Source organism: Ceratotherium simum, chromosome Y (genome assembly GCF_057802395.1).
Source record: "Ceratotherium simum simum isolate JZ-2026a chromosome Y, ASM5780239v1, whole genome shotgun sequence".
Classification (NCBI taxonomy): Eukaryota; Metazoa; Chordata; class Mammalia; order Perissodactyla; family Rhinocerotidae; genus Ceratotherium; species Ceratotherium simum.
Window position 1 is genome coordinate 7,533,050 of NC_141941.1, and position 26,842 is coordinate 7,559,891.

Genomic DNA, 26,842 nt, shown 5'->3' on the forward strand with positions numbered 1-26,842 from the left:
TCCATATAGCCAAAGCAATCATGAAAACAATAAAGCTGGAGTCATCACACTTGTGTCAAACTATATTACAAAGCTATAATAATCAAAACTGTATGGTACAAAACAAGAAGCCTTGGAGCGAATGTGGGGAGAAGGGAACTCTCATACACTGCTGGTGGGAGTGCAAACTGGTGCAGCGACTACAGAAAACAGTATGGAGATTCCTCAAAAAATTAAGAATAGATATCATCCAGCTATTCCAGCTATTCCACTGCTGGGTATTTATCCAAAGAACATGAAAACACCAACGTGTAAAGACAGATGCACCCCTATGTTCATTACAGCGTTATTCACAATAGCCAGGACGTGGAAGCAACCTAAGTGCCCATCAAGGGACGAATAGATGAAGAAGAAGATGTGGTATATACACAATGGAATACTACTCAGCCATAAGAAATGATGAAATCCAGCCATTTGTGACAACATGGATAGATGCTGAGGGTATTATGCAAAGTGAAATAAGTCAGAGGGAGAAGGTCAAATACCGTATGATCTCACTCATAAGTAGAAGACAAAAACAACAACGAACACACATATAGAGACAGAGATGGGACTGGTGGTTACTAGAGTGGAAGGGGGAGGAAGGAGGATGAAAGGGATTATTAGGCACATGTGTGTGGTGATCGACTGTAATTAGTATTTGGGTGGTGAACAAGATGTAATCTATGCACAAACAGAAGTATAATGATGTACACTTGAAATTTATACAATGTTATAAAGCTACGTTACTGTAATAAAAAATAAAAAAATAAAGTAAAATGAAAAGCAGATTACAGGGGAAAAAAAACTGTATGGTACTGGCACAAAAACAGACACATAGAACAATGGAACAGAACAGAAAGCCCAGAAATAAACCCACACATATATGGCCAATTAATTTACAACAAAGGAACCAAGAATATACAATGGGGAAAGGCAGTCTGTTCAATAAATCGTGTTGGGAAAACTGGACAGCCCATGCAAAAGAATGTAAATGGATCGCTATCTTACACCATACACAAAAGTTGAATCAAAACGGATAAAGACTTAAATGTAAGAACTGAAACCGTAAAACTCCCAGAAGAAAAGATAGGGAAAAAGTCCTTGTGTCAGTCTTGGCAATGATTTTCTTGGGTTTGACACCAAAAGCAAAGGCAAAAATCAAAACAAACAAGTGGGACTACTTCTGCACAGCAAAGGAAACCATCGACAATGTGAAAATGCAATCGACCAAATGGGAGAAAATATTTGCAAATCACCTATCTGATAAAGAAGTAATATCCAAAATATATACAGAACTCATACAACTCAACAGTAAAAACCCCAAACAAACATTAAAAAATGGGTAAAGCAACTGAACAAATATCTTTCAAATGGCCAACAAGTACATGAAAATGTCCTCAATATCGCTAATTATCAGGGAAATGCATATCAAAACCACAATGAAATATGACCTCACACATGTTAGGATGGCTATTCTTAAAAAAAAAAAAGCCCAGGTTTGCAGGTTCGGATCCAGGCATGGAAGTATACCACTCATTGGCCATGTGTGGCAGCAATCCACATATAAAGTAGACGGATTGGCACAGACGTTAGCTCAGAGCTAATCTTTCTCAGGTGAAAAAGGAGAACGGCAACAGATGCTAGCTCTGGGTGAATCTTCCTCAGGAAACAAAAATAAGTGTTGGTGAGGAGCTGAAGAAAAGTGGAAGATACAAGAGAAAATTGTGTCAAATAGCCTAGAAAATAAAAAAAGGAATGAAATATCAGTCAATAGATACCAACACCAAGAGCAATCAGATGTTGGTAATATCTGACAACAAGTTTAAGTCAGCTATTGTATAAATACGTGAACAAACAACTACAAATCTCTTGAAACAACGAAACAGCAGAAAATCTCAGCAAAGAAATAGAAGTAACAAAGAAACTCAAATGTAAGTCCTACAACTGAAAAACACATGAATCAAAATAAAGAACAATGAATTGGCTCAGAACTAGAATGCAAAAAAGAGAGGGAAACATCAATGAATCAAGTTGAACATGAAAGAAAATAGGCTGAAAAAGGTGAATCTCCAATTATTTGACGACATTTAATTGCAACAAAATACACAGTTATCCTAATTATAGGCTATCAAATTCAGAGTCACCATAATGAAAAGATTCCTCAAGCCAAAGGCCTTGCAAGCATTTAGCAGTTCCAATATTTCTATTGTGGAAGGGAATAGTACTCACTCTGGAGTAAGCCCAAATTTGCATCTTTACCTCTCTGCCCCTTAATCTTTTATCTACACAATGAGGATAAAACAGTTTCTACCTCAGAGAACCACGTGAGGGCTCAAGCAGGCATATGAAAAGCGCTTTGCATGACACTATTCACAAGTACACAATAAACAGTACATACAGTTATATCATACTAAAAACATACAAACAAGCTGAAAGGTGTTCAACTTCCAAAGCAAAACGTCTGGGTTCTCCAAAACATGATTTACACCATTAAACACTATTAAAACATTAACATCACTGCATAAAGCACTCTAGGTCAACGCCACAAAAATGTAGAGATGGGTAATCCAGCATAGACCAAACACCAAGATAATCTCCTACTTGGGGGTTTCTGGATTCAACTGACCCCTCTGAAACTCATACTTTTTACCCCACCAGGACAATCGATCTTTATTCTCATTACTTCACTAAAGCTACTCAGGCTAATTTCAGTTGCTGTGCTAACATCTCTTCAGTTTATCTTTTCAGGATTATGCTGACATTCTTCTTCCAAAAGCTCTGATTGGACCAACATACACCTTTCTGTTCTATTTCAACTTTCGTCTCTTTTGCTCTCCTCCAATTTTCTCGTTATGTGATGTTATTCCAAGGGATACTTGGTCCTTGTCTCTCCTTCGTTACAGTACTTCTGACTTCCAGTATCACTAACTTCCAGCCCAAGCCACTCCTACATTCCAGACCCATATATCCATCTATTCTTTACTACAAAAACTTAAATTACTTAGATGCTCCACAGAAAAATTATAATCTTGTATGCTGTCCCTTTCAAATTTTGTTTTCTTGTTAAAGACAGTCTCTCCACCAGGAAGACAACTAAATGTGGTCTGTGGACTTTATTGCCTAAAATGTTTCCCAAATCTGTGCCTTTAACCTCTACTTTCATTTGAACTCTCATACTGTGAACATCAAAGTTCAAGCCCAAAGCATTTCTTTCCCAGTTTTCTATTTTTAGAAATAATCTTCTGGGAAATGTGTAAAGAACAAATGGAGTGTATTAAACAGAAAGAATACTGCAAATTTTATGATACCCTTCTGTTTAAAACCAATCAAGATCTCCATTAACAATAAGTGCAAGGAAGTCCTCAAAGTCTAAAATGGCTGAAGTTTTACTCCCCCAAGGAGTTAAGCCATGCCAAACTACTTTAAGGTCCCAAACATTCAAGTTCTGTGAGATGTGAACAGCAGATGATCCTGTCCTCAAATGCACACTCTAAAAATACTCTTATTTGATTTATTTACATAACATTATTACATAAGTCTCCCATATTCAATGATAAAATCCTTGCGTGTAAGGAGGAAAGCAAAGTTCACATCTTGTCCATATCTGCCTTTTAGAAGATGCTAAATAAGTAGTCTTGAATAAATTAAAGTATGTATCACAATAACTTAAAGACTAAACAAAAGGCTCCAATATTTCTGAAGAACAGACTCTACCATTATGCTGAATTCATGCTATACATTCCTAAACTTCAGCTGATCCAATACTACTATTCTGAAGGTTTAATTTTATTTTTTAAAAAACTACTTTATTGAGGTATAACTGACATACATGAAGGTCCTAATTTTGAATTTACTCCTTTGGAAAGGTGTCTTATGTTTTATTTCAAAATGCAGAAGCCAAGGTTTTCGTAAATAATAGATCAGACAAGAGGAATGCATATTCTGAGTAGAAATGCAAACTGATTTTCATAAATTATGTGCCACCAAGAAAAGTTCCTGTTTAATTGGTAACAAAGAGAAAAGAACATGAGTTAGTTCCCACTTTCTGGATTAAACTCTGCTGTTCTACATAATTTACGGACTAGGGTCTTTTCTAAATAATGTGTGTGCTATGATACAAATTTGTTTAATTTAAAGGTACTTGAGGAGAGTCTACCTTAACAAGACTTAGACCTCCAGAGTAAATAAAACAACAACAAAAAAAGAATCTATTTCTTTTAAAACTCTGAAAATGCAATTTGTAAAGGGCATTAAACTGATGAAAAGAAAATAGGTAACAGTGGACTTCCATTCATCTAGCTTCTGCAAAGTATAATTTTTGACATACTCCAAATATGTATTAGTAAAGAAACACAGGCAAGTCATTTTCATGTCCACGTAAATTCAGTAAATTCATATTAATCTTGGCAATAAATCTTCTCAAAAAGAGACATTAAGATGTTTTGCAAGTAATACAAAATAGAAGCAGTTAAGAAAAATGTCGTGTTAGTGCCAGTACTTTTATGATCTTTGATTCCTGATGGTTGATTTGTAACTTTTGTTTGCAAAAAAAAGTTTGCCTTGATTTTTATTATTAATGACCTTTGGATAGAAGCATTTACAAGAAAATCACAAAAACATTAGCAGTTAAAATATCTGAAAAGCACTTAGTAGTTTTCACCCTTAATTAAAAAAGAATTGCAATCATTTCCTTCTGAAATTATATATACATGACAATTGCTGTTAAGATTTCAATTTTTCAAAACCTATTACCTAACTTGATAAAATATCTCTAAGTGTTTTGTCTTTAAACTATTTCTAGGAAGGCAGAATACTCAAAAATTGTTTGAGAAAGCTATTTTCATTAATAGAATCATTGAGGCATTCCACCAGATAGGTTTATAAATTCTCTTTAGACATTTGCATAACTCCATTTATAGAACTCTACCAAAGCACCCTGGAAAACTTAGAAAGAACAATGTAAACATAATAATACAGGCCAAATGCTTCACAAAATAGATGTAGAAAACCAGATGCTATTATAAAATAAGATACTGTGGTTAACTTAAAGTAATTTGCTCATCTGAAATAAAGGCCTTCATAGAACTTGTTGAAATGTACTAGTGATACAGAATTTGAATATCTTCTTCCTCTTCTCCCCGAACCATATTGTACAAGCAGGAAAGTATGGAATTTCAAAGTCATCTAACTTTAAAAAATATGTCACTTAACATATTTGTTCTCTAAAGTAGAGGCCATCATCTTCTGAATCTCTTTTCCATAATAAACAAGCGATAAATGAGATTTATCAAACCTAGAAATTGTTCCCTTTAAAATCTTAATTTCACTATTTGTTTTCTACTATACATTTTGCCAGCAATTATTTATTGGCTATCACTGCAATAACTGAAACTTAATAAACCAGAGGAAAAGACATTTACTTTAAAAATAAGCATACTTTTAGGAGCAATACTTCACAGTAAGAACCTCAAAAACTACCCATAAATGTGAAAATTTTTAAATTGGTTTCATCTTTATACAACAATATATTGACATTTCTATTATGTTATACATGTGTGTGAATATATATGTATATATAAAATATATATAATCAGATTTGAAAATGAAGCAAACTGGATTTTTACAGAAAGTCTTTTTAAAACTCAAAACATTAGAAAACCCTTTAAACATTAAACAATTTTAATAAAAGTTTCTGTACAATGCTAAGCAGTTTTATTTACACATAGAAAATGTAAAAGGAGTAGTGTTTAAAATTACAGAACTCCTTAATATTTAATGGCAGGTAAATCTCAAAAAAAATAACATTCCATTCACAAATATTTTCAAGCAATAAATATATATTCATAAATAGTGTAAATCTGAATCAAGATTAGAAACAAAAATCACAAATCTGAAATTTATTCCTTAGTATACGTGCAATCTTTATATCTTGGCTATTAAGCTATTAAATTGTTTTTGTTTGTTTTATTTTGGAACCTAAAGTATAATCATCGTGACCTCAAAACAAATAGAAAAACATAAAGCAGTAAAAAAAAAATTTTCTCATTTAATTTTTCACATTACAAAAAAAAGTTGATCAAAGATTTAAATTTGTTAACTATTTAACCAAAAAACTGACCAGCTGGACAGTACTTTTTCCCAAGGAAAATTCTGCAAGGGTGAAATATAGACAAAAATTAATTTATCAGTCCAGAAATAGAGAAACATAAGAAAAGGGCTGTCTTCAAGTCAGTAGTTTGTTGGATTTTGCCACTTTTGTCAGATATCATAAAACATGTGATTACTATTATTAAGTACAGCTGGATCAGCTCTGTGAGTCTTGAAATAGAGGCAGTGCTCTCATGTCCAGTTGGTTGACTCTCTATTCTTAGAAGGTTGCATAGACAAAGCTTTTAGTTAGCAGTCTTATGAAACAGCTAAAAAACCAGTGGTGCAGAACTCTCCTGAAGAGCAGAAAAGGTGTCATTTAATATTCATGGAACAGTATCAAGAAGAGGAGGATGATAAAGAAGGAGCCTAAAATTAAAAATAAGGTATGTTAATTGTTTTGGTATATTAATTCTTAACATTGTTCTCTAGCTCATGGCTATAAAAAACACACAGCCTATTTATGCAATGAGTTAGAAAGAAACACCAAATCTCAAGAAAGTTCAACAGCCTGCTAAGTGATGAGCTCTTACTGTCTCCACTGGGACCAGTTCCCTAAAAGTTCTAAATCATCAGCCCCATTTTTCAGTACTTCATCATTTAGCAAAAACCTTATCAAACATTATTAAATTGACCAATTTTTTACACTGCCAAAACAAAGAGTTGTTTGGAAAAATGATTTGAAAATGCAAGTCAAAATTCAGATTGGCTTATGAACATTTCTCAGCTATTTCACAGAATTTTTTTCAAGCAATCCTGAGAACCATTCAATTAAAAATTCCAGATACTAAATTTCAAAATTTAGAACAAAAGCTAACTAGATCGATATCAACGACTCACGAATAACTGTCTGTGTTTCCATTCATAAAGCCATTTAAAGCCAGAAGTTAAATGCTATCCCAAGCAACTTGTCTTTGAAAGTACAAACTGCAGAACTCACTGCAGAACTAAATTTTCCGAATTTAATTTCATGCATCTTGTACATCATACCATCTAGTCAAGAACTATCAAATATTTCCATGACTTGAATACTTACAGCAAGGATTAGGTTTTAAATAAATACATTTAATTAGCTTTGAAAACACAAGTACATTAAAAAAACATACTGATCTCTTTTTGGATCATCCCTACAGAATTAAGTAGCCTATATTTAGTTTTATCAGTTAAGTCCAATAGCATAAAGACTATAATAGTACTCTAAAAGTACAAAAAGATTTTCAAATGTTAAGTATCATAACTATTATTTAAGCCATTCTCACTGAAAAGGAAAACTAGTAAAAGTATCAATTTGATATGAATAAACTGCATCGAAATATTAGGAGAACACAGGAATATTTTTTCTTATGCAACATCTGTTGAGCCAATGGAAAACTTAACTATGTTATTAATTCCTACTTATCAAGTAGCAAAAACAAACACTACCGCTTCACAATCCGACTATGTACTCACATGTTGAATTCACTTACTAAAGTAAACTGGTCATAGACTTGCATCAGGTCCTCCATTTTGTACTGTTCTAGCACCACAAAATTGTCCAGATTTCCACTTCTTTTTCGTGCACAGTCTTGGCAATGAACTATGTAGGTCTTTTGAGAATTGCTTTCATTAGTGACAAAAAGCAGATCAAAAACCTCCACCTATTTTGTATAAGAGAAAAAGCACTGAATAGAGATAGTTGAACTTCTTGCACCACCTTAGTATAACTATGGAATTCTTTTACATGAAATTGTGGACAGTGATTTTTGAGTAAATGGTATGTAAAAAACACCTTGGTTGTATGTTTGAGACACCAGGTTTATTTTGTAGCACACCCAAAGGCAAGGATAATGTTATAAATTTAGAGACTGAACTAAGGGAATTAAACATTCTTTACCACCACTAGTTCAAGTTTCATAAATGTCAGCCTATTTTTATTTTACTCAAAATATCAGTGCATAATCAGATAAAAGTGATGATTATTTTCTTTTTACTTCTCTGTGGTAGTAATCATAGTGTCCTGTGTCTGGATGTTTGTCCCCCCTCATAGACTGAGCTCAACAAGGGTAGTGACTATATTTTATTCATTGTTCCACCTCTAAAGCATATCATAGTGCTTAACGCTTAACCAAAGCTAAAAAAAAAGGAAAAGAAAACAAAAAATATAAAATACAAATATAAATTAACATACCAAGAGACAGTAAACACATTTTATACAGAAAGAATGATGAGCTGCAAAGGCTCAGACAGGATAATAGATATAATACTTGTTTTCAAACACTGAAAAGATATATATTTATCTGAAGTATAACACCTAATTAGAACCTGCTTGGTCTTATAATAATATACTTTTGATCAGGTTATACAGTATTAAAATAGCCAATGCTTTTAATCGTTTATCTCAAAACTATACAATTTCAAGGTTTAGTTTGGACTGTCAATTTTCCAGCCAACTTTTCTGACTTTTGCTTGATTTCTCCAGTGATTAAAAAAGTCATCTTTGAACAGCTCTGTTAAAATTCCAGAGTTCACAAGGATTTCTATTACTTTCCTAAGTAGTAACATAGTTTAGCGACCCCTGTTTTAAAATTTGGGGATTCTTCAACTTGTCATCATTCTTCATTTGATCAACAATCCTGTTAATTTTACTTTCTAAAAACCTAACCTTCTCTTTTACATTCCTAATACTATATACTAGTCTTAGACCTTAATCCCTCTTAAGACCTAAAAGGCTTCACAGTGACCTCTTTGCTTTCTACCTCCATCCTCTCAACATCAATCACCACTCTGAAACACACGACTTAGTCCCTTGCTTAAAACTTTTAATGGCTTCAAAGACTTCTGAATAAACACCAACTCCTTAAATTGAATTCCAGACGCTCTGCAAGTTACACGCTACCTACTCTTACAAAAAGTTTTAAGAATTTGAGTCCATTTCCTAGCTATATTGCACTACTTAGCCTTTATTACATGTACTACTCATTTCCTCATCCTTATTCCATTCCTAAAGTCTAATGATGTTTTACAAACCTACAATTTTAGCCATTTTTTGCCTGTTGAAATCAAATTCATTTTTCAAGGAGGGACTCAAATGTTAACGGGTGTGTGTAAGCTCTTATGCCAATAATAGAAGAAAAATCATTTTTCCTCAACATTTCTATAACAGTCTATATATGCCCAGCTTCATATTCATTACAGTCATATGTATCATCTGTGCATTACAATTAGTTGTTTACAATTTGTCTTCTCCAAGTAGAATATAAGCCCCTCCAGAGGTACCACATCTTTATTTCTAAATTTCTTATAAGCTTTGGCCACAAGAGAAAATCAACAAAAATACTATGAGATGAACTAGAAAGGATTTAATACTTGTCTGACTGAATCTATACTGCAATAGATCCAGTTTGTTGGCATCTGTGTACTTAGTATGGATTGTTCTTAGTTTTAAAATCTGAGAGGATTATCATTTGGTAAGGAAGTATTAGATGAATGAAATATTATAGCATAACATTATAGCATCAGATGAAAATTTCATACAATTGCCATAAGTCAGTTTCAACAAAATCCATTACATAAAAATACAGGTAAATGTATAAAAAAAAAAAAAACCCCAAAGAAACAACTTAGAGAATCCACAACACAACAACTGTCAATAAGAACAGTTACCTCACAAATGCTACAGTAATGTGCTGGTTCATCATTTGTCCGCCCATGCCATATAACCTCTTTTCCTGCTGTAATAAGAGCTTCTCTCAATGTCTGACATTGCTTTAGAATTTTCAGAAGACAATACCTATTGTGGAGAAACATTATTGTGACAATAATCGAATACTGAATATTCTTAGCATAAAAAACATACCAATTAGAAATAACTTGAGAATCTTTGTTCTGAGATCTACTGATGTGATAATTTTCCTTTTGTCAATTTTTCATATATAGCAGCTTAACAATGACAATATTAAAACACTGAAAGTGAAGAACTGATATTTGAATATAAAAATACAATGATCTTAGTCTATTAAAAACTCACCTCATTTAAAAATCTGTTCTTAATTTTTGGTCTGATTTAGGCAACTGAGAGAACTCTTCTAAGAGTCAATTTCTACATGTTTGGAATAAATAGTTTGAATTCCAGGTTGGAAGTGTTTTGATTATAGTAAGATAAAAATGCATATAATTCTATCTAGACACTCACAAACAGTATCATTTATATAACTGATTTTAAAACTCCAATACCAAAGCAGAAAATTAATTATGGATTGAGTCATAAGACGATACAAAATTAGTTCAACTATAGTACCAAAGAAAAAAAGGAGAGTTTTGGTTCAATTTTAATTTGAAGGCAGTATAACGGAATCTTTCATTTATACTAACAAAAATATTTTTCAGAACTAATACTTTCCTTACATTCTTATTTCTGATGCTAACAATATGGTGAATTCTCACAAAGAGTGCTACTTTTTCTATAATTTCCTGTCATCGCTAAGAATCATCTGCTAAATTATTCTGTGAATATAAGTGTCTCAAGTTCTTCTTTGAAGGCACAGGTGGAGTAGATGATCTATAAGGCACATTTCAGCTCTGAAATTATCCTAAACAGCATGAAATCGGTTTAACAAAAATGGTGTTAACATTTGTGAACAGCATAACCCCCTGTGAACAGGACCAAACTAACCTGGAGCTCTTTGATACACTGTATTGCTATGACTTAGAATTTGAATTAGTTATTAGGATTACATAACCTATTATTTGAAAGAACTGATATCACATTATTGGTACAAACCTACCTTTCTTATCTGTTTACATGCTTATAGTCTTTCTTTCCCATTAGAACACAGAATTGGTGAGAGTGAAGGCTGTGTCTACTATGTTTTCTTAACTACAGTAGGACTGTGCCTGGCATAGAGTAAGTGCTTAATAAATACATGATTACTAAATGAGTAAGTAAATTTTACAATATAATAAGTAGTAAAGTAGTAACAATTAATTTCCCTTAATTTATATTTCTGTGCTATTTGTTATGTGCCAGGTTATACTATTTGTTTTTTATCAAAACTCACATAAACAGGCCTACGGGAAAATGATTTTAAGAAGATACACAAACTTGTTAACTATTTAAAAACATAAAACAAGTATAACAATATCACATCTAAAGTTGCATGAAAAATTTATTAAGTTTCGGGGCTGGCAGGGTGGTGCAAGCGGTTAAGTGCACACGTTTCACTGCGGCGGCGGCCCAGAGTTAGCTAGTTCAGATCCTGGGCGCTCACCGATGCACCGCTTGGCAAGCCATGCTGTGGCGGCGTCCCATATAAAGTGGAGGAAGATGGGCACGAATGTTAGCTCAAGGCCAGTCTTCCTCAGCAAAAAAAGAAGAGGATTGGCAGATGTTAGCACAGGGCTGATCTTCCTCACACACATGCACAAAAAACATTTATTAAGTTTTATATCACATGATATCACTTTCAGTTTGCCTATAGCGATTCTTCTTTAGAAAAAAGGCCATGTCTTACTCTATGTCTGGATTTCAAAATAAAGAAAGCTTTGTGGTGTGGTATGATACTTGCGTGTGTGTGTGAAAAAGAGGTGCTAGGGAAGGCAAGAAGGAAAAATTCAGTTCGCGAAAGAAAATATAAATCACACTAGATGTATAGCACTTCCTGATGTCTTCTTCCTACCCCTCTCCAGTGTGATTTCACCACTGAGACCAGATATCTTACTTTATAAATTTTAAAAGCACTGCCTCAAATATTTACTTCACAGAAAATTAATGCCTAAAACTCTACAAACTTTTATCTGCAGTTGCAACAATGCTCGTAACTCAACAATAATTGCATGTGGGAAAATAAGTTGTTCATAAGACGCAGCATCCATGAAGGCCAAGTACCAGAAAAGATACAGAATTAGGTTGTTTACATACATTAGGCAACTTAAGTTTTGTGCTCCATAAGCCCACAGCAAGAGGCGTTATCCATTCCATTTCACAAATGAGGAAAATGGAGCTTGAACTTTACCTGAAATGTTTTCTTCTATCTACTCTATACTCTCTCCTCGTCACTTTCTGCCTATTATTCTCACTCACTTTTTCCCCTCTTGCAGTTGTGTAATAAATAATGTTTTCTTTCCCCACTTACCTGCAGTATTAGGATAGCCTTAGTTTTGTGCAGTTAGTCTTATTCCACTTTTTACTTAACAAATAAACTTTCGTATCCAACAGTACTGATTACTTTGGCAATTAGATCACTGTTTTTAATATACTACTTTATAGCTAGTTTTGAATTTGCATATAAAAAGAGGCAATACACTACTAAGACAGAGAACTTGGTTTGCTAGGAATAAACATTAAGCATGAGGAGACCGTCTGCTTCTGCATCACAGGTACAGAATTACTTGCACTGATAAAAGAGTCTTAAAAACTGACAGCTTTGTTAATTTTATCTCACAATAATGAATAACTGAATTGTTGTCACTTCATATTCTTATATGTTTGCTCCATCCCTCTGAAATTTTTAATCCTTCCTGTTTTCAGAAGGCTACAGGGGCGAAAGAATATAGGACAATTTAGAGATAGAGGGTCATATGGACCAAAAAAATCAATGAGAATCTGAGTCAAATAAAAGGCAGGGAAGAATAAATAGAAAGTAAACATACTTAAGGAAAGGATCTTAAAAAAGATCAAAAATAATGTTCAAGACTTGACTTAATAAACCATGCTTTGGCTAACCTTAGATACTGATTTAATCTGAAGAGACCTTTTGGATGTATTGAATGGCTAAAAAATATTGGCCAAATAAATGCTGTGTTATTATTTCCTCCAATTTTTTATTTTTGATAGGTTTTAATGTCTTCCCTGTAACAAATCAAGAATTTAATTTGAAAAACAAAAAGGAATAGGAAATGAACAGGCATATTATGGCCCTTAAGGTATAATACCAGAAATAGAGGCTCCTACACAGCACACAGGAGTCAGACAAATCACTTACGAAATATGGTTATCCACTTTTCAATGCTCTACTCTGAAAAGAGTAGGAAGAAAAGAAGAAGATGAGAAATACTTTTATTGCCCAACTATATTTTAGGAACAGGGTAAAAAAATAACTTCAAAAACTAGAGAAGTGAATGCCTTGACTTCTGAGATTCATCTTATTTTAGGACCCAGACTGTTTTTCAGTTATTTGGATAAAAGACTACATGGAAAGGCAGGGAATAAAGATGCCTCCCTGACTGGAAGAAAAACTAAAGAAGAGACTGAATAAAGGTTTTGATTTATTTGAGGTTATATAGCAGATTCCAATGTATCAAAGCCTATTTCGACACAGACAGACATTTAAATTGATGAGGAATACAGACTGGGATAGGTTAGAAAGACGAAGCCATTTGAAAAAATGTTTTAGAGCGTTATTTCATTCAGGGTATAAGATTTTAACAGCTAGATCTTAAGTTAACATGAAGGAAGCCATCTTAGGGAAAGGAAGCCATACTGTAAATATATATGACCCACTAGTCTCTGTGAATACATTCCAGCCTGCACGCAGCCTAAATGATTAAGTACCTCTCACTTCTGCAATATACATGCTCTGCTACTTTAATGACTCTTGCTTACATGTATCTCCCAGCTGCATTAAGATGATAACTTTGTTCTCCGAGATCCTCAGCAACCTGATAACCTTCAGGAAGAACATCCCTGGGCTAGTATCCATCACGAATGACAGAAGAAAGAGATAATGTGTTGCCTTGATGTCTGTCATGCCAGAGGGTTGACATACCAAAACCTTCATTGTTTGCCCATTTCCCCCATGAAACTGCCTCAAGACTCTGTATTAATTTAAGACGGTTCTTTAGGACACCAGTCCACCATCTTCCCATTCTGCTAGCTAATCAAATAATCTTCCCTTTCTCAACCACTAGCTTGTTTGCAATTGACTGCCACCAGATTGAGGTGAGCAAAATGAGACCCTTTTTGCCCAGTTACAAGACGCAATATACTTGAAATATCAGAACAAGAAAATTGAAAAAAATAACATGTGGACAATGACTGAGAGTTTTATTTTCCTGAGCAATTAATGCACAACATAGTTTCATAAACAAATACGTAAGGTAAAAGATATAAATAATATAGCAGATTTAGTGTATTATGTACATTAAAAGGAGAAAGAAGTTGGGGCTGGCCCGGTGGCGTAGTGGTTAAGGTTGCATGCTCCACTTCAGTGGCCCTGGGTTCACAGGTTCAGATCCTGGGCATGGACCTATGCACTACTTATCAAGCCATGCTGTGGTGGTGTCCCACATAAAGCAGAGGAAGATGGACATGGATGTCAGCCCAGGGCCAATCTTCCTCAGCAAAAACAGGAGGACTGGCAACAGATGTGAGCTCAGGGCTGATCTTCCTCTCTCTCTCTCTCTCTCTCTCTCTCTCTCTCTCTCACACACACACACACACACGTGAAAGAGATCATCTTCAGCTAAAGAAAGTGGAAATCATGGAATATTTTACAAAAAACATTTTCAATTTAGATGTGGGTAAAGACCGAGAGCTGGGGCATTTTCTAGGCTGGATACGTAGAAATTACTTAGACAACGAACAAAATGTTCTTAAAAGGTTTTCATCTAAGCCTAATAACTCTATTTAATAAATACAGACAACAGCAAATTTGGGGGTAGGACCATAATAAGCAGAAGCTCTGAAAATGTAATTATCAAGTGAAACTTCAGACAACACTGGGTTTTTCTCTCAACATTCTGAGGACAAACTAAATTCCCCACATGGGGTGCGTGACTATAATTCTTGTGCTAGGTTTAAAAATGCAGATTTTAAAGAAGTCTACAATTGTGACATTTTATGTTTAAACGACTTGGTCATTGGCTACCTCAACAAGAGTAGTTCTAGGGATAAATCAAAGTGAAAGCCATGCTGTTGTGGATGGAAGAGCGAAGAAAATACCTGGAGTTAACATCTCAAATGACTCAAAACAGAGGAAAAGTATTGCAAGAAAGAGACTGTTTATTAAGAATTAATACAGCTCCCAAACTAGGTTAAATTCACACTACTTTCATTTTGACAGGATATTAAATTTGAGGACCAAAGCATTGATATGGATACAGTAATTTACAGCAAAACTGCTTATGGGAAAACAGCAACAATAAATCCTTGACTTTATTTCTGTAACAATATATTCTCATTGCTCTCTTGCCTCTCTGTTCATTCTGTTTTCTAGTTCCTCATTTTTCCTGTCCTTAAACAGAAATATTCTCTGAAGTTCTATTCCTCACCGTTTGTTCTCTTCCTCTCAAAGCAATCACATAGTACCTAGGTAGAATATTCCCCAGTTGGTCAGCCTGCTTTGACTGCTCTCCAACTTTCTGCATTTCCAACAACTTTTTCTAAAATCTGTATCCAGCTTCTTGGTTCTTGTTATTGCCCCAAAGGGAAGTGATGTGTCACAGCTATAAATAAATGCTTTCATATTGGACAAATACGTTTGTTAGAAAAAAACTTTAAACATAAATTAGAAATTGTTTATAAATAGCAAGCAATAGTTTTAAAAATACTAGTCTAGTAAGTTTGGAAGACACTGTAAATCTTCCTCTCCTAGTCACAAAGTATATAAAAATATATAGGCCCTAAATGGACTTAACAAAAACAAACAAACAGAGCACAGTATAACTCTTTAGTATGTAATGTCCCAAGTTTCTTTGACCAGAATTATTTTTCATTAGTGATGATGGAGGAGAGAAGGAAGGAAAAGTACGTACAGTGCAATTTGGAGAAACACTGCTAAGGGTGGCCTGTCTGAAAATATGTATTCTAAATACACTTATAAAATAAATGTAACAGAAAGTAGGCTAATGAATGAGAAGTTACTAGAATATACATATTTAAATTGCTAAACTATTAAATTCATAATTACTGGCTCAAGAAGCTAAGAAAGGGAATGATTTAATTAAAACAGTCAAAATTTAACCATTTTAGTTAAATCACTATTTTAAATGCTAATTTCCTTATGGATTATTTATATTGTAATCATTCTCATTCCGTATTGCTGCAGGCAGACTTCTAATATTAAAACTAAAGATGTCCCGGGAAATCAGTTTCGTCAGAGAGGAAGAGAAAGCACAAAAGTGTGAATTTACTGCTATAGAATTACATATGCCTTCATTCCTCTCTGTACCATAATAAACATAGTCTATTTGGAAAGGAAGAAAGTATTTTTAACATGAACTCTCTTACTACATTCTGTCAAGACTTTTGGACCATTTTATCATTTGATGTCAACTGACATAATTCTTTGGGAAAAAAATATTCATTAATTAACACTCCCCAATTCCCCCCAAAAAGAGGGACTACAGCAATTTTGGAAAGTACATACTTAATCATTTCAAAAAGCTTGGGATCTGAGACTTTGATATTTCGTGCCATATTCCAGGAAAGATGAACCATGGGTACTACTGACTTCACACTTTGCAATTTGTTCCATTCGTACCGTTCCACTGCCAATTTATACTGGCAGGCTAGAAGGAAAAAAAAAAATTTTAAGTTACAAAGCAACCCAAAGTAACAAAAGATATGAAGATAATCATTATCACCTCAGGTGATAACTTCTAACACCAATTCTGAAAACCTCATTTATGATAATTATAGTTTTAACAAATTTATCATGTAAAGAGTATTTAATATGTGCTAGGAATTGTGCTTATCTCATTTCATCCTTGCAAACCCTTACTGATTTTCTAATTCTCATTTTGTAGACTAAAAAAATGAGGGCCCACGTATTCAAAACATTTGCCCAAAATAACAAAGGTAAAGTCAAAGTCTCATTCAGGTCTTTCTGGCTCCAAAGGCCAGACTCTTCACTTTACATATATTAAACAGAGTTTGAAAAACTTAAGCTGCTCATATCATATACCAAATGACATAAAATCCTAAATAATAACTTCCGTTTTGCTTTCCCCCATAAAAAACTTTCTTTGTGAGAAAAACACAGAACACTCTAAAATATCAGAAGTATATCCTCTACGTCTACAAAAGGATACATCAGTTATTTGTCTAAATATCTGCTATTGGATAGTGATTTCTTAAATTTCCTGTCTGTACTACCAATTAATGTTCTTCCTGGGAGACATAATCTTTTATTTTAATGAGTAATTTTCTAATAGAAAAATATCTAATAGCAAGAATCCTTTAAAACGTAAACTCTATTAATGTGTTATTTAAAATACCTGTAAGTGGACCAACATTCCAAGCAATATTGTTGCACCAGCCAACAGCCTGAACCCAATGCACAGTGCCTGCATTTATCCAAACCAAATCTCCAGGTCTTTGAATAAACCTATATACAGGAACATTCGCTTCATAAAGGTCTTCAAGATTGGGCCACCAAGAACTCATCAGAAAATTCAAATTATTTCTTCAAAAAAAAATAAAAATAAATAATGTAATGAAGTTTTTTTAATGTCTCATCAAAGACAGATAATTTCAAAAGATTAAATGATGTTCTCAGTGTACTTCATTAAAACTTAGCACTGCAAAAAGAACTTCACCTTTCAAAAGTGAAGGTTTTAAAATGTAAGAAGCACTCCTGAAAAAAATCAAGGGCAGGTGAAAACAGGTAAACTTATTCAAAGATCTGTACTATACGCTTAAACTTTACAAAAGTCCAAAAATTAAAGTTCAAATTACATTTAAAGACTGATTTTTAATTTTCTCTCATTAAGGACTATTTTGATTTATCCATTCTTCCTAAAGAACCTGTTAAAATCAAGAAATTCCTAAAAAGGAAATTGAGAGTAGACACTACATCAAGCCACTTAACATTTTAACCTGAATCACTGTGGCAGATGTAAGAACAAAGACCTTTCCTCAGTTCATCAATGGAGAAAGACTTCTGCCTTCTATTATTTTCTCCCAGGAATTGAGAAAAGCTCCTTGTTCTTACAAGAACTATCACTACCAGCAGCACCAATGCAAACAGACCAAAATAAGCTTTTATTTTAAATTCTGTTTATTACTCTCCATCACAATATTAAGTATTTTAAAGTAACTACATTAATAATTTTTTCTGTAAAGAATTTAGTAAGATACACATACTTTTAAGTATTTTAAATTATTTACTTTTCTTAAGGAGAAGAAATTCACAGTAGAATTGCTTCTTTCTGAAGATCTAAAAAAGTTTTTGCTTTATTTCTATATATTATCTTAAAAAATATGAAGAATGCCTTGGAGCTGTCTATATGGAACCTACTTCTCTTCTTTTTTTCTCCTAAAATGGAAGGCTTTTCTTGAGGTAAGTCTAGCAGATGCTGACAAATCAACGAATAAAAATAAGTATGTTTTCTATAAGTTTTCAAATATTGCAGTAAAATACAAACAAAAAAAAGGAAAAACAAAAAGAAATAGAAGAAAGAAAAAAGTTACAAGCACAGTACAAACCTTAGCCCTGCTTTACCCCAACACTGCCAATACACTGGAGAAAACTTATAATTTAAAAAAAAAAAAAAAAAAAAAAAGGAAGAAAGGAAAGCCAACAAAGGCAAATAGATCAAGTAGTTTTTTCAAAAGTTTGAGACAATGGTTAGTTTTAAAATAAACGTTATGTAGAGCCATGAAATACAGAAATTATAAACGATGGAAGCAATACCCTTATGCAAAATAAAATTACAGTGAAAAGCTGAGAGGACAAGTGCCATTTCTACAAAATAAGATAAATGAATCATCCTAACTTGATATTTTTACAATATCATTTATATAATTGATATTTGTATCAATTAAAATTACAATATACATCCTTATAACTTTAAGAAATAAATGCTTTCTGGAGCCCAATGGAAACTTCCCATATGACACTTTTCTTTCCCATGCTTAAGCTACCAGTTTGCTGGTATATAAAAATAGATTACATTATTTTCTTCATAAATTTTAAATTTAAAAAAATTTCACCTTTCTTATCCTGAGGAACTTACACATAAGACAATGAAAAGTGATCATATCTTGCCACTAAATAAGAAAACTTTGGAGTATTGTTTTTTAGCCATTCTGACATTATTTTTACTAAACAAAATATACTGACTAAAGATCCTCCAAAATGCTGAAGTAGAAATTAGTATTTGAAACATGCCTACTAATTTTAAAATAATCTCACATGTGAATTATTAAGAGAACTTCACCCAATTTTTTTGGCATATGTTATAAGTATATGATGTATAATTTATATTACACTAATACCATTACCAGCTCTGAAAATAGCAAGTGATTTGCCTGCTATGGGAAACTGATAATTTTTAGCTGATTTACAAAGACATGCAAGCTTGAGTTACTAAAAGGTACAACAGTGGTTAGTTTTAGAATTCTTCCCATTTCTAAATTCAACTATAATAAGCCTAATTTTTTCTTAAGCATATTTGTCAAATGAATGTGGATTCACACAGCAATTTTTTAAATTAAGACCAAAAACAATTCACTCCCTATCCTAGGAATTCATACCTGTCACTACTGCATAGATTGATTTTTACGGCATCTTTCATTTAATATTTCACACAACAGGAAAGATTTGTATGAAAATCATTTAAGTCAAATTTCTGCTGAATGATAATTGGATGGATACTCAGCATCAAACTCTGTCCTTTACAATAACTGTTTTATCATATTTTTAAAAGAAAATTTAGTTCAGAAACCTACTTTTCACAGAAGTCATTCAGAACTCCCCAATAATCTTCAGGAACAACAAACCATTCACAATCACCAGGACCAATATTTATGTTAACAGAACAGAAGTTGTTATTTTCTTGGTGACCTGAAAAGTAAAAGAAAAAACAAAAAGGTCATTATTAGACCGTAAATTCAACTGGGGAATATATCTTTAAATCACTGGGTTGTTTCACGACTTGGGTGAAAAATAAATGCTTACAGATCAGTTAAAAGAACATGATAATAAATAAATATTAGCTATTGTCATTATTACCACTACTTCTTCCTCTTTAAACCACTCTCAATTCTCACAAAGAATATGAGAAACGTAACCAAGAGGTACAATTTTCAAAATGTAACTGGTCCTTTAGCAACACACAGCTCCTATAAAACATTCCAATTTGATGTTGGTACATACTGTAAATGCTTATAACTCTCCCATCACAGGTAGGTGGCTGGTATTGCCCTGGCACGAAGCTTTAATACTAGAGATGACAGGAAATGATGACAGATTTAGTCGTAGGAATAAAACCTTGACTAAATAAACAGGAACTCAAAACAATGTTTCTTTCAACTATACTAAGCAAACTGAAAGGTACCATACATTTTTTCTCAAGAATGCCTTAAGGTTTCATAGGATGCTGTTGAAGAACTAATACTATACAAACAAACTTGAAAAACCCAAGCACTTTTAGGCACAAATGACAAAGAGGTAATCTATTAAGTTTGGTTTCTCTCCTCTTGATTTTTCTTTGATTCATTTCATTTTCACATAATACTTTAACAAAATATTTCAAATTGGATGAGGTAATTTTCAAATTGAAATGAATCTTAATAGACCCAGTCTAACACTATTTACATAAGAAAAAGCACTTGAGAGCTCAAATTCTTACCCAGGATAACAAAGGTAATAGTGACAAAGAGGGGCAAGATCTTAAGTCTTTCTGATTTATCAGAATTAGAACCATCCACATCTCTTTCTACTTTACCTGAATATTAGTCATAAAGTATCACAAAAGTGAATTTCCAACAATGGCCTAGGAATAAACATTCCAACCAACAGGTTTTATCCCGGGCTGTACATAAAAATCCCTGAGGAGCTTTTAAACAATACTTCTGATAGATACTCCCAAAACACAGAGACTGATTCACTACTTCCTCCAAAAAGCTTTTCAGCAGATTCCAATGAGCAGACAAAGTTAGGAACCATAATTCCTTTATAAACAAGCAACAATCTATTTTTAAAAAATTAGTTGGCCAATATACAGTGAGAATTGGTGAGGAAGCAAATACTCTGGTTTTCAAACTACAGCTACTATCAGTAGGTAACAGAAAAACAAGAGGATGATATGTAGGCTGTAGACATCAGTAGACAGCTGAACTGGTTGTTTGCTGCTACCATCTGCCCTAATTGACCAGTGGCTGGAACTTACAAATTACTAAATATCTGGACTATCACCTATGACATAATCTATGTCAATGCAAGGAGAACAAAGATGTTGTATTTGTCTTGGTTATAACCTTAAGATTTTAAATCAGAGAATCGCAAACTGGTCCACAGGCCAACCACCTGCTGTTGTAAATAAGACTTTCATGGGACATGTCATTGGTATATATTCCAACTACGGGTGTTTTCACACTACAACATCAGAATTAAACAATTTTAACAGATCATATGCCCTCTCATTACTTCCCACTGCTGTGAATTGCATTAACACAATTATAACTCAACAGTATTTCAAGTGCCATACATATCACCATATCTCAACATCTGATTTTATTTTTAATTACCAGTGCATAGCCATCACAACAAAACAAGAAAAACAGACACCCAATGTAGCACTTTGTGTGTGTGTGAGGAAGACTGGCTCAGAAGATTGGCTCTGAGCTAACATCTGTGTCAATCTTCCTCTATTTTGTATATCCGATGATGCCACACATGGCTTGATGAATGGTGCATCAGTCTGCGTCTAGGATTCGAACTGTGGACCCTGGGTTGCCAAAGCAGAGCACGCAAACTTAACCACTACACCACCAGGCCGGCCCCAAATGTAGCACTTAAAATTTAATACATGTGAGAGTGTAAATGATTTTCTCCATTTGACAGGAAAGCGCTGTACTTATGCAATGGTGCTCTTACTGTGCTAAAAGATTATAGTGTACATTGAAACTACCAGATGAAGTGCCATTACATTGCCTATCTCCCAGGAAAACAGTGATTAGAAAAATTAAAAATTTAAAATGCAGTATCTCATTACAGCAAAATTTCTTCACAAAAATTAAAAAAGAACAAAAAAATCTGGGGCTTAAACCAAAGTAAGTCTCTGGCCAGGCGAGAAAAGCAGTTTATAGACAGTGAGTTAATTAAATTGTATAATCTTTTGTTTGATTGCAGCAGACAGAGAAATATTTCTAGAGAAAATAAAATGGTTCCAGACTATTACCCTTTGGTAAAGAACAGCTTACTCAATAAAGATGCTGGAATCAACATCAATAGTCAATTAAAAACCAAAATATTCCAAGCAGTTTTTCACGGCCCTTGACAAGTCAACAGATATCACTACTACTACTCAATTGGTATTACTTATTTGAGGAGTCAATACAAAATGTGAAGTGAGTGAAGAATTAGCCTCTACAAGTGGTCTTTGTAGGACCAGCTACAAATGACACTATATTCAAAAAAGTTGAAAAACATTACACTAAATACCACGGAAGTGGAATTTGCTAAGGTGTATTATAACGGATGGTACGGAAAATATGTGTGAAGAGAGAAAAAGGCTTACTTGGACAAATTTTACAAGTTTGTAAAAATGTAAGATGCTTAAGTTATTTATTGTATTATTCATTGGCAGATACTTGAAGAAAAATATTTTATTGTATGCCACTCTTGAAGATTTAATGAACATCAGTTCCAAGAAATTTTGTCAGAAACAAAAGCTGACTACCCTGACTCGCCCTATTGCTTAGCAGTGGTGAAGCTGTGTTGTAATTTTTAGAGCTCTCAGGGTTGAGACTGAGGTTTTTTCAGAATGAGAACAACTATCAGCCACTGTTACTGAACACTGAGAGGTCATGGAAATTTTGTTGCAGTCTTCATAATAATTCTTTAAGAATTCAACCTGAAATTGCAAAGCAACACTTAAAGTCATTTTGAAGACAATACGTTTTGAATCATAAGTAATGTCAAACTGCTTTATACTTTCCGCGGTATTAAAAACTAAACAAGAAGCTAGATATCCATTTCCTCAAACATTGCAGCATATATTTTTCAAGCTCATACTACAGCTCTAGTACCATTTTTCAAACCTCAGTGCAAGTGCAGAAAACATTTCCATATTTCGAAAGCCATTTGTGCAACTGAAAAGCTTCCAAATGACCTTCAATTGGAAAGGATTAAGATGTACTACGATGAAATGCAAAAGGGAAAGATCAAGCAAAAAAACCTGAGAACTCTGTAAATGCCTTCCAACCAATTAATATGCTCAAGAAATTTTTATTCCCCCATTAGGAGGAAAAAAACTGCACTCAATTATTATGTATTTTGACTTTCATAAATAAAAAGCCATGAAAATTAGTTTTTTCTATTTTTATATAGGTACATAACATAATATACTCCATTCAACCTTTTGGCTTATAAAGCCTAACATACTTACTATTAACCATTTAAAGAAAAGTTTGCTGACTCCTGCATGGGAAAGTTTCTGAATTACATTTTAAACAACATAACATAATAGGAAAGATTAGAAAATATCAGTGCATAAAATATTTAAGTATTTTCAATGAAATTTTTATTATATACATTAGTTCATGATACAGTAAAGTTCTTACTGTAACTATGGTGAAAAAAATTTGAAAATTTTGGATCAAGACAAAGCCATTACATTGCCTTAAGTCCTTCCCTCACTGAGAGACTTACGGCACCCTTCCTGGGTTAAACTTTTCTGATTGTTTTCGTGTTTACATACAGAAAGGATAAAAGACACATTGAGAAAACAAGTTATACTCTCAGCTCAATTACAAGAATGATTAAAAATATTTTTACCTATGAGAGAGAATTTAAAAATCTTTTTCGCTTTAAAAACTACAAATGGGAAGGAACTGATTTATATATATATATATATATATATATATATATATATATATATATATTTCACATTTGATTAACTCTCTTTTTTAATTACACAAAATATGTTGTTTCATAAAAATAACCTGGTGTTCGACTCCCTGGAACTTTCATGTATAGCTGAACTGTATTCATGCCCAGTATGGTATGACCAAGGTGGCTTAGAAGATTTCCTGCTGATACAACACGAACAAAAGCAGGAAGTTTAGTCAGCTCATGTAGCTGCAACTTCCACCTGAAATAAAATAACAGATCAAAAGTGTAACCTTGCTGCAAATATTTATGAGAATTAACCATGTCTTGAAAATCTTGTGATCCAATCAGAAAAGCATTTAAATCTCTAAGTATTAAAATTTTAAGGTCAAAAGTACCAGAGTGTTTAACTTTTTCCAAAGAAAAAAGTCCTAAAACAGAGATCACTAAAAAAAAAAAAAAAAATTATAAAAATTTATAATAATCTTATAAAGTAAAGAAATGATGTTTATTTTTAAATTTATAAAACTCATGTTTTGATATTCTTCAGTAACAAAAATCTAATTGTAAAACTTAATAAAAATAATTTCAGAATGCCAGCGTTTTAGGCTAAGACTTCCATATCAACATAAGAAAAAAAGAATGATGGCCAGTAATGCAAAAAATAGAAAACTAGGCAATTTCCAGTCCTGCAATCCTATCTGAACTTTATGGAAACAGAACTGGAGGACTTACTTTTTGTCATCAGAGAGGTCAATGTTGGTCCCAAATTTTATAGTTTTAAAAGGTCCTTTCCTTCTCCTTCCAGAACTTAAAAAAAAAAAAGAAGAATATTAAATCCATGCCATTTGGACAGAAATACTGAGCGAACACTAAAAGTTACTTACGAATCTGAAGATGTGGATTCATTATCTGAATAGTCTTTGTGTTGTGTTTTTTTCTCATTTTCTTCCTATATATTAAGCAAAAACATTCATGCTTAGTATCCTATTACAGGTTACCATTTCTGTTACACAACTAAATAACAGTCATATCTACACGAGTACTATTGGCTATGATTTGAAAACTAAGTTTCTACACGTATATTTCATAAAAAATATCTTCAATGACAACTTTAAAAAAAGAACCAAGAGAAGTCAAGCCAAATGGCATGGTAGTCAACCTCCTCCATTAGAAACAAGAGAAATATTAGAAAACTCAGATATTATGCAAATAACAAAAACACATACCCTTTCTAATTTTACTGTGGACCAACAGACATTCTAAGTAGTAGATGAATTTAATTATTTTAAATGATGTCAAGGAAATCTGAGAGAAAACTAAAAAATAATGTATAAAACCTGACAATGTTTTAGGGAAAAGAAATTCTGTAACTATGTATTCCTAGGCTTGTTATTCCCTATTTTAAAAATGAAAAGCAAAGTTTGTTTTTCTCTACAGACACTCTTTGATAAGAATGAAATCTGTAGGTTCCTATACTTGCCACAAACTCAAGAAGACAATAAAAAAAATTAAAGCGAGATTAGGGGACAAAGTATCAAAATTATGTACAAATGCCAAGTAGCAAAGCAAAAGCACATATTCTAAACTTGTACGAGTGTGTTTGCATACAAATATTCACAGCTTTAGATGTACAGGCTTAAAAAAATTAAGATTTCTTATTTATAATTATGATTTTGTTTAGTCACTCTGCTCTTGACTGTGTAGATGATACTAACAAAATTAAGGGCATATAAAGAACTTCTTCATAGTCTACACTTTAAATAATAAATTTACATAGCATCAGTAAGGAAATTAAGTGGTGAGTAAAAACATGTGTTATTCTCTTGACAAAGGTGCCAATATAATTCAACGAGGAAATGGTGTTCAGACAACTAGATATCCCATTTAAAAGAATAAAGTTGGACCCCTACCTTTTAGAAAAATTAACTCAAAATGGATTAATGACCTAAATGTAAGAGATACAACTGTAAAATTCTGAAAATAATACATAAGAGTAAACATGTATGACTGTAGATTAGGCAATGATTTCTTAGCTACAACACCGAAAGTAAAGCAATCAAAAAAAAAATAAGTAACAATTCATCAAAATTAAATACTTTTGTGCTTCAAAGGACATCATCAAAAAAGTGAAAAGACAATTCACAGATTAGGGAAAATATCTGCAAATTAAGTACTTGATAAGGGACTTGGCTGGGCATGTAAGAAGCTCCAAACTAGTTACTCCACCCTAACAAGTAAAAGGCTGGGGGCCGGCTCTGTGGTATAGTGGTTAGGTTCAGCGTGCTCCGCTTTGGTGGCTCTGGTCCGTGCGTTTGGATACTGGGTGCAGACCTACACCACTCATTGGCCATGCTGTGGTGGCAACCCACATATAAAGCGGAGGAGGACTGGCAAAGAAGTTAGCTCAGAGCTAATCTTCCTCAGCCTTAAAAAAACAAAACAAACAAACAAAAACACCTGCACAAACTGAGTAATCAACAATTCTCAAATTAGTAAAAGAAGCGAGGACACAGAGCAAACTATGGCATCCGATACTGGAGAGACAAGTGAATAATGAAAATCACAACGAACGGCAGCAGAAACCTCTGTGGATACCAATGCCAGGGTAGGAAAAACTGAACTATAATTGATAATTTGCTACAGACTCACTGTGGACATGTCTAACAGTTAAAAACTCCAGCAGGACACACTAAGAGGGGGGCCCTACACAATATTCTGAGTTTTACCTCCAAGAGCTCGATCAAGTTCTCACAGAAAATATTAGAGAAATACCCTCTTCCACTTATAGCAGGAGGTGGGTAAAAGGAAGCATTATGAAACACACCAGAGCATTCTGTTGTTCTTAACAATTTCTGCCCTCAGGACAAATTACTTAACCAGAGCTAGAGTAACCTTCTGGGATTTTATCAGGATCTAAC

The 26,842-nt window shown here is 33.3% G+C and overlaps 1 protein-coding gene and 1 pseudogene across 1 annotated transcript in view; both read right to left on the minus strand.

The window, feature by feature from the left end:
* Positions 1 to 8,909, minus strand: part of LOC147911632 (TGF-beta-activated kinase 1 and MAP3K7-binding protein 3-like) — a 78,166-nt pseudogene extending 69,257 nt beyond the window's left edge.
* Positions 8,910 to 9,841: 932 nt separating this feature from the next.
* The window catches only part of LOC147911633 (lysine-specific demethylase 6A-like), a 201,132-nt gene continuing 184,131 nt past the window's right edge, over positions 9,842 to 26,842 (minus strand). The window contains 8 exon segments of the mRNA XM_087427822.1: positions 9,842 to 9,876; positions 9,879 to 9,937; positions 16,512 to 16,653; positions 17,362 to 17,549; positions 19,817 to 19,931; positions 24,035 to 24,183; positions 24,657 to 24,731; positions 24,809 to 24,873. Of these exon segments, the coding sequence (XP_087283948.1) occupies positions 9,842 to 9,876; positions 9,879 to 9,937; positions 16,512 to 16,653; positions 17,362 to 17,549; positions 19,817 to 19,931; positions 24,035 to 24,183; positions 24,657 to 24,731; positions 24,809 to 24,873 (828 nt within the window).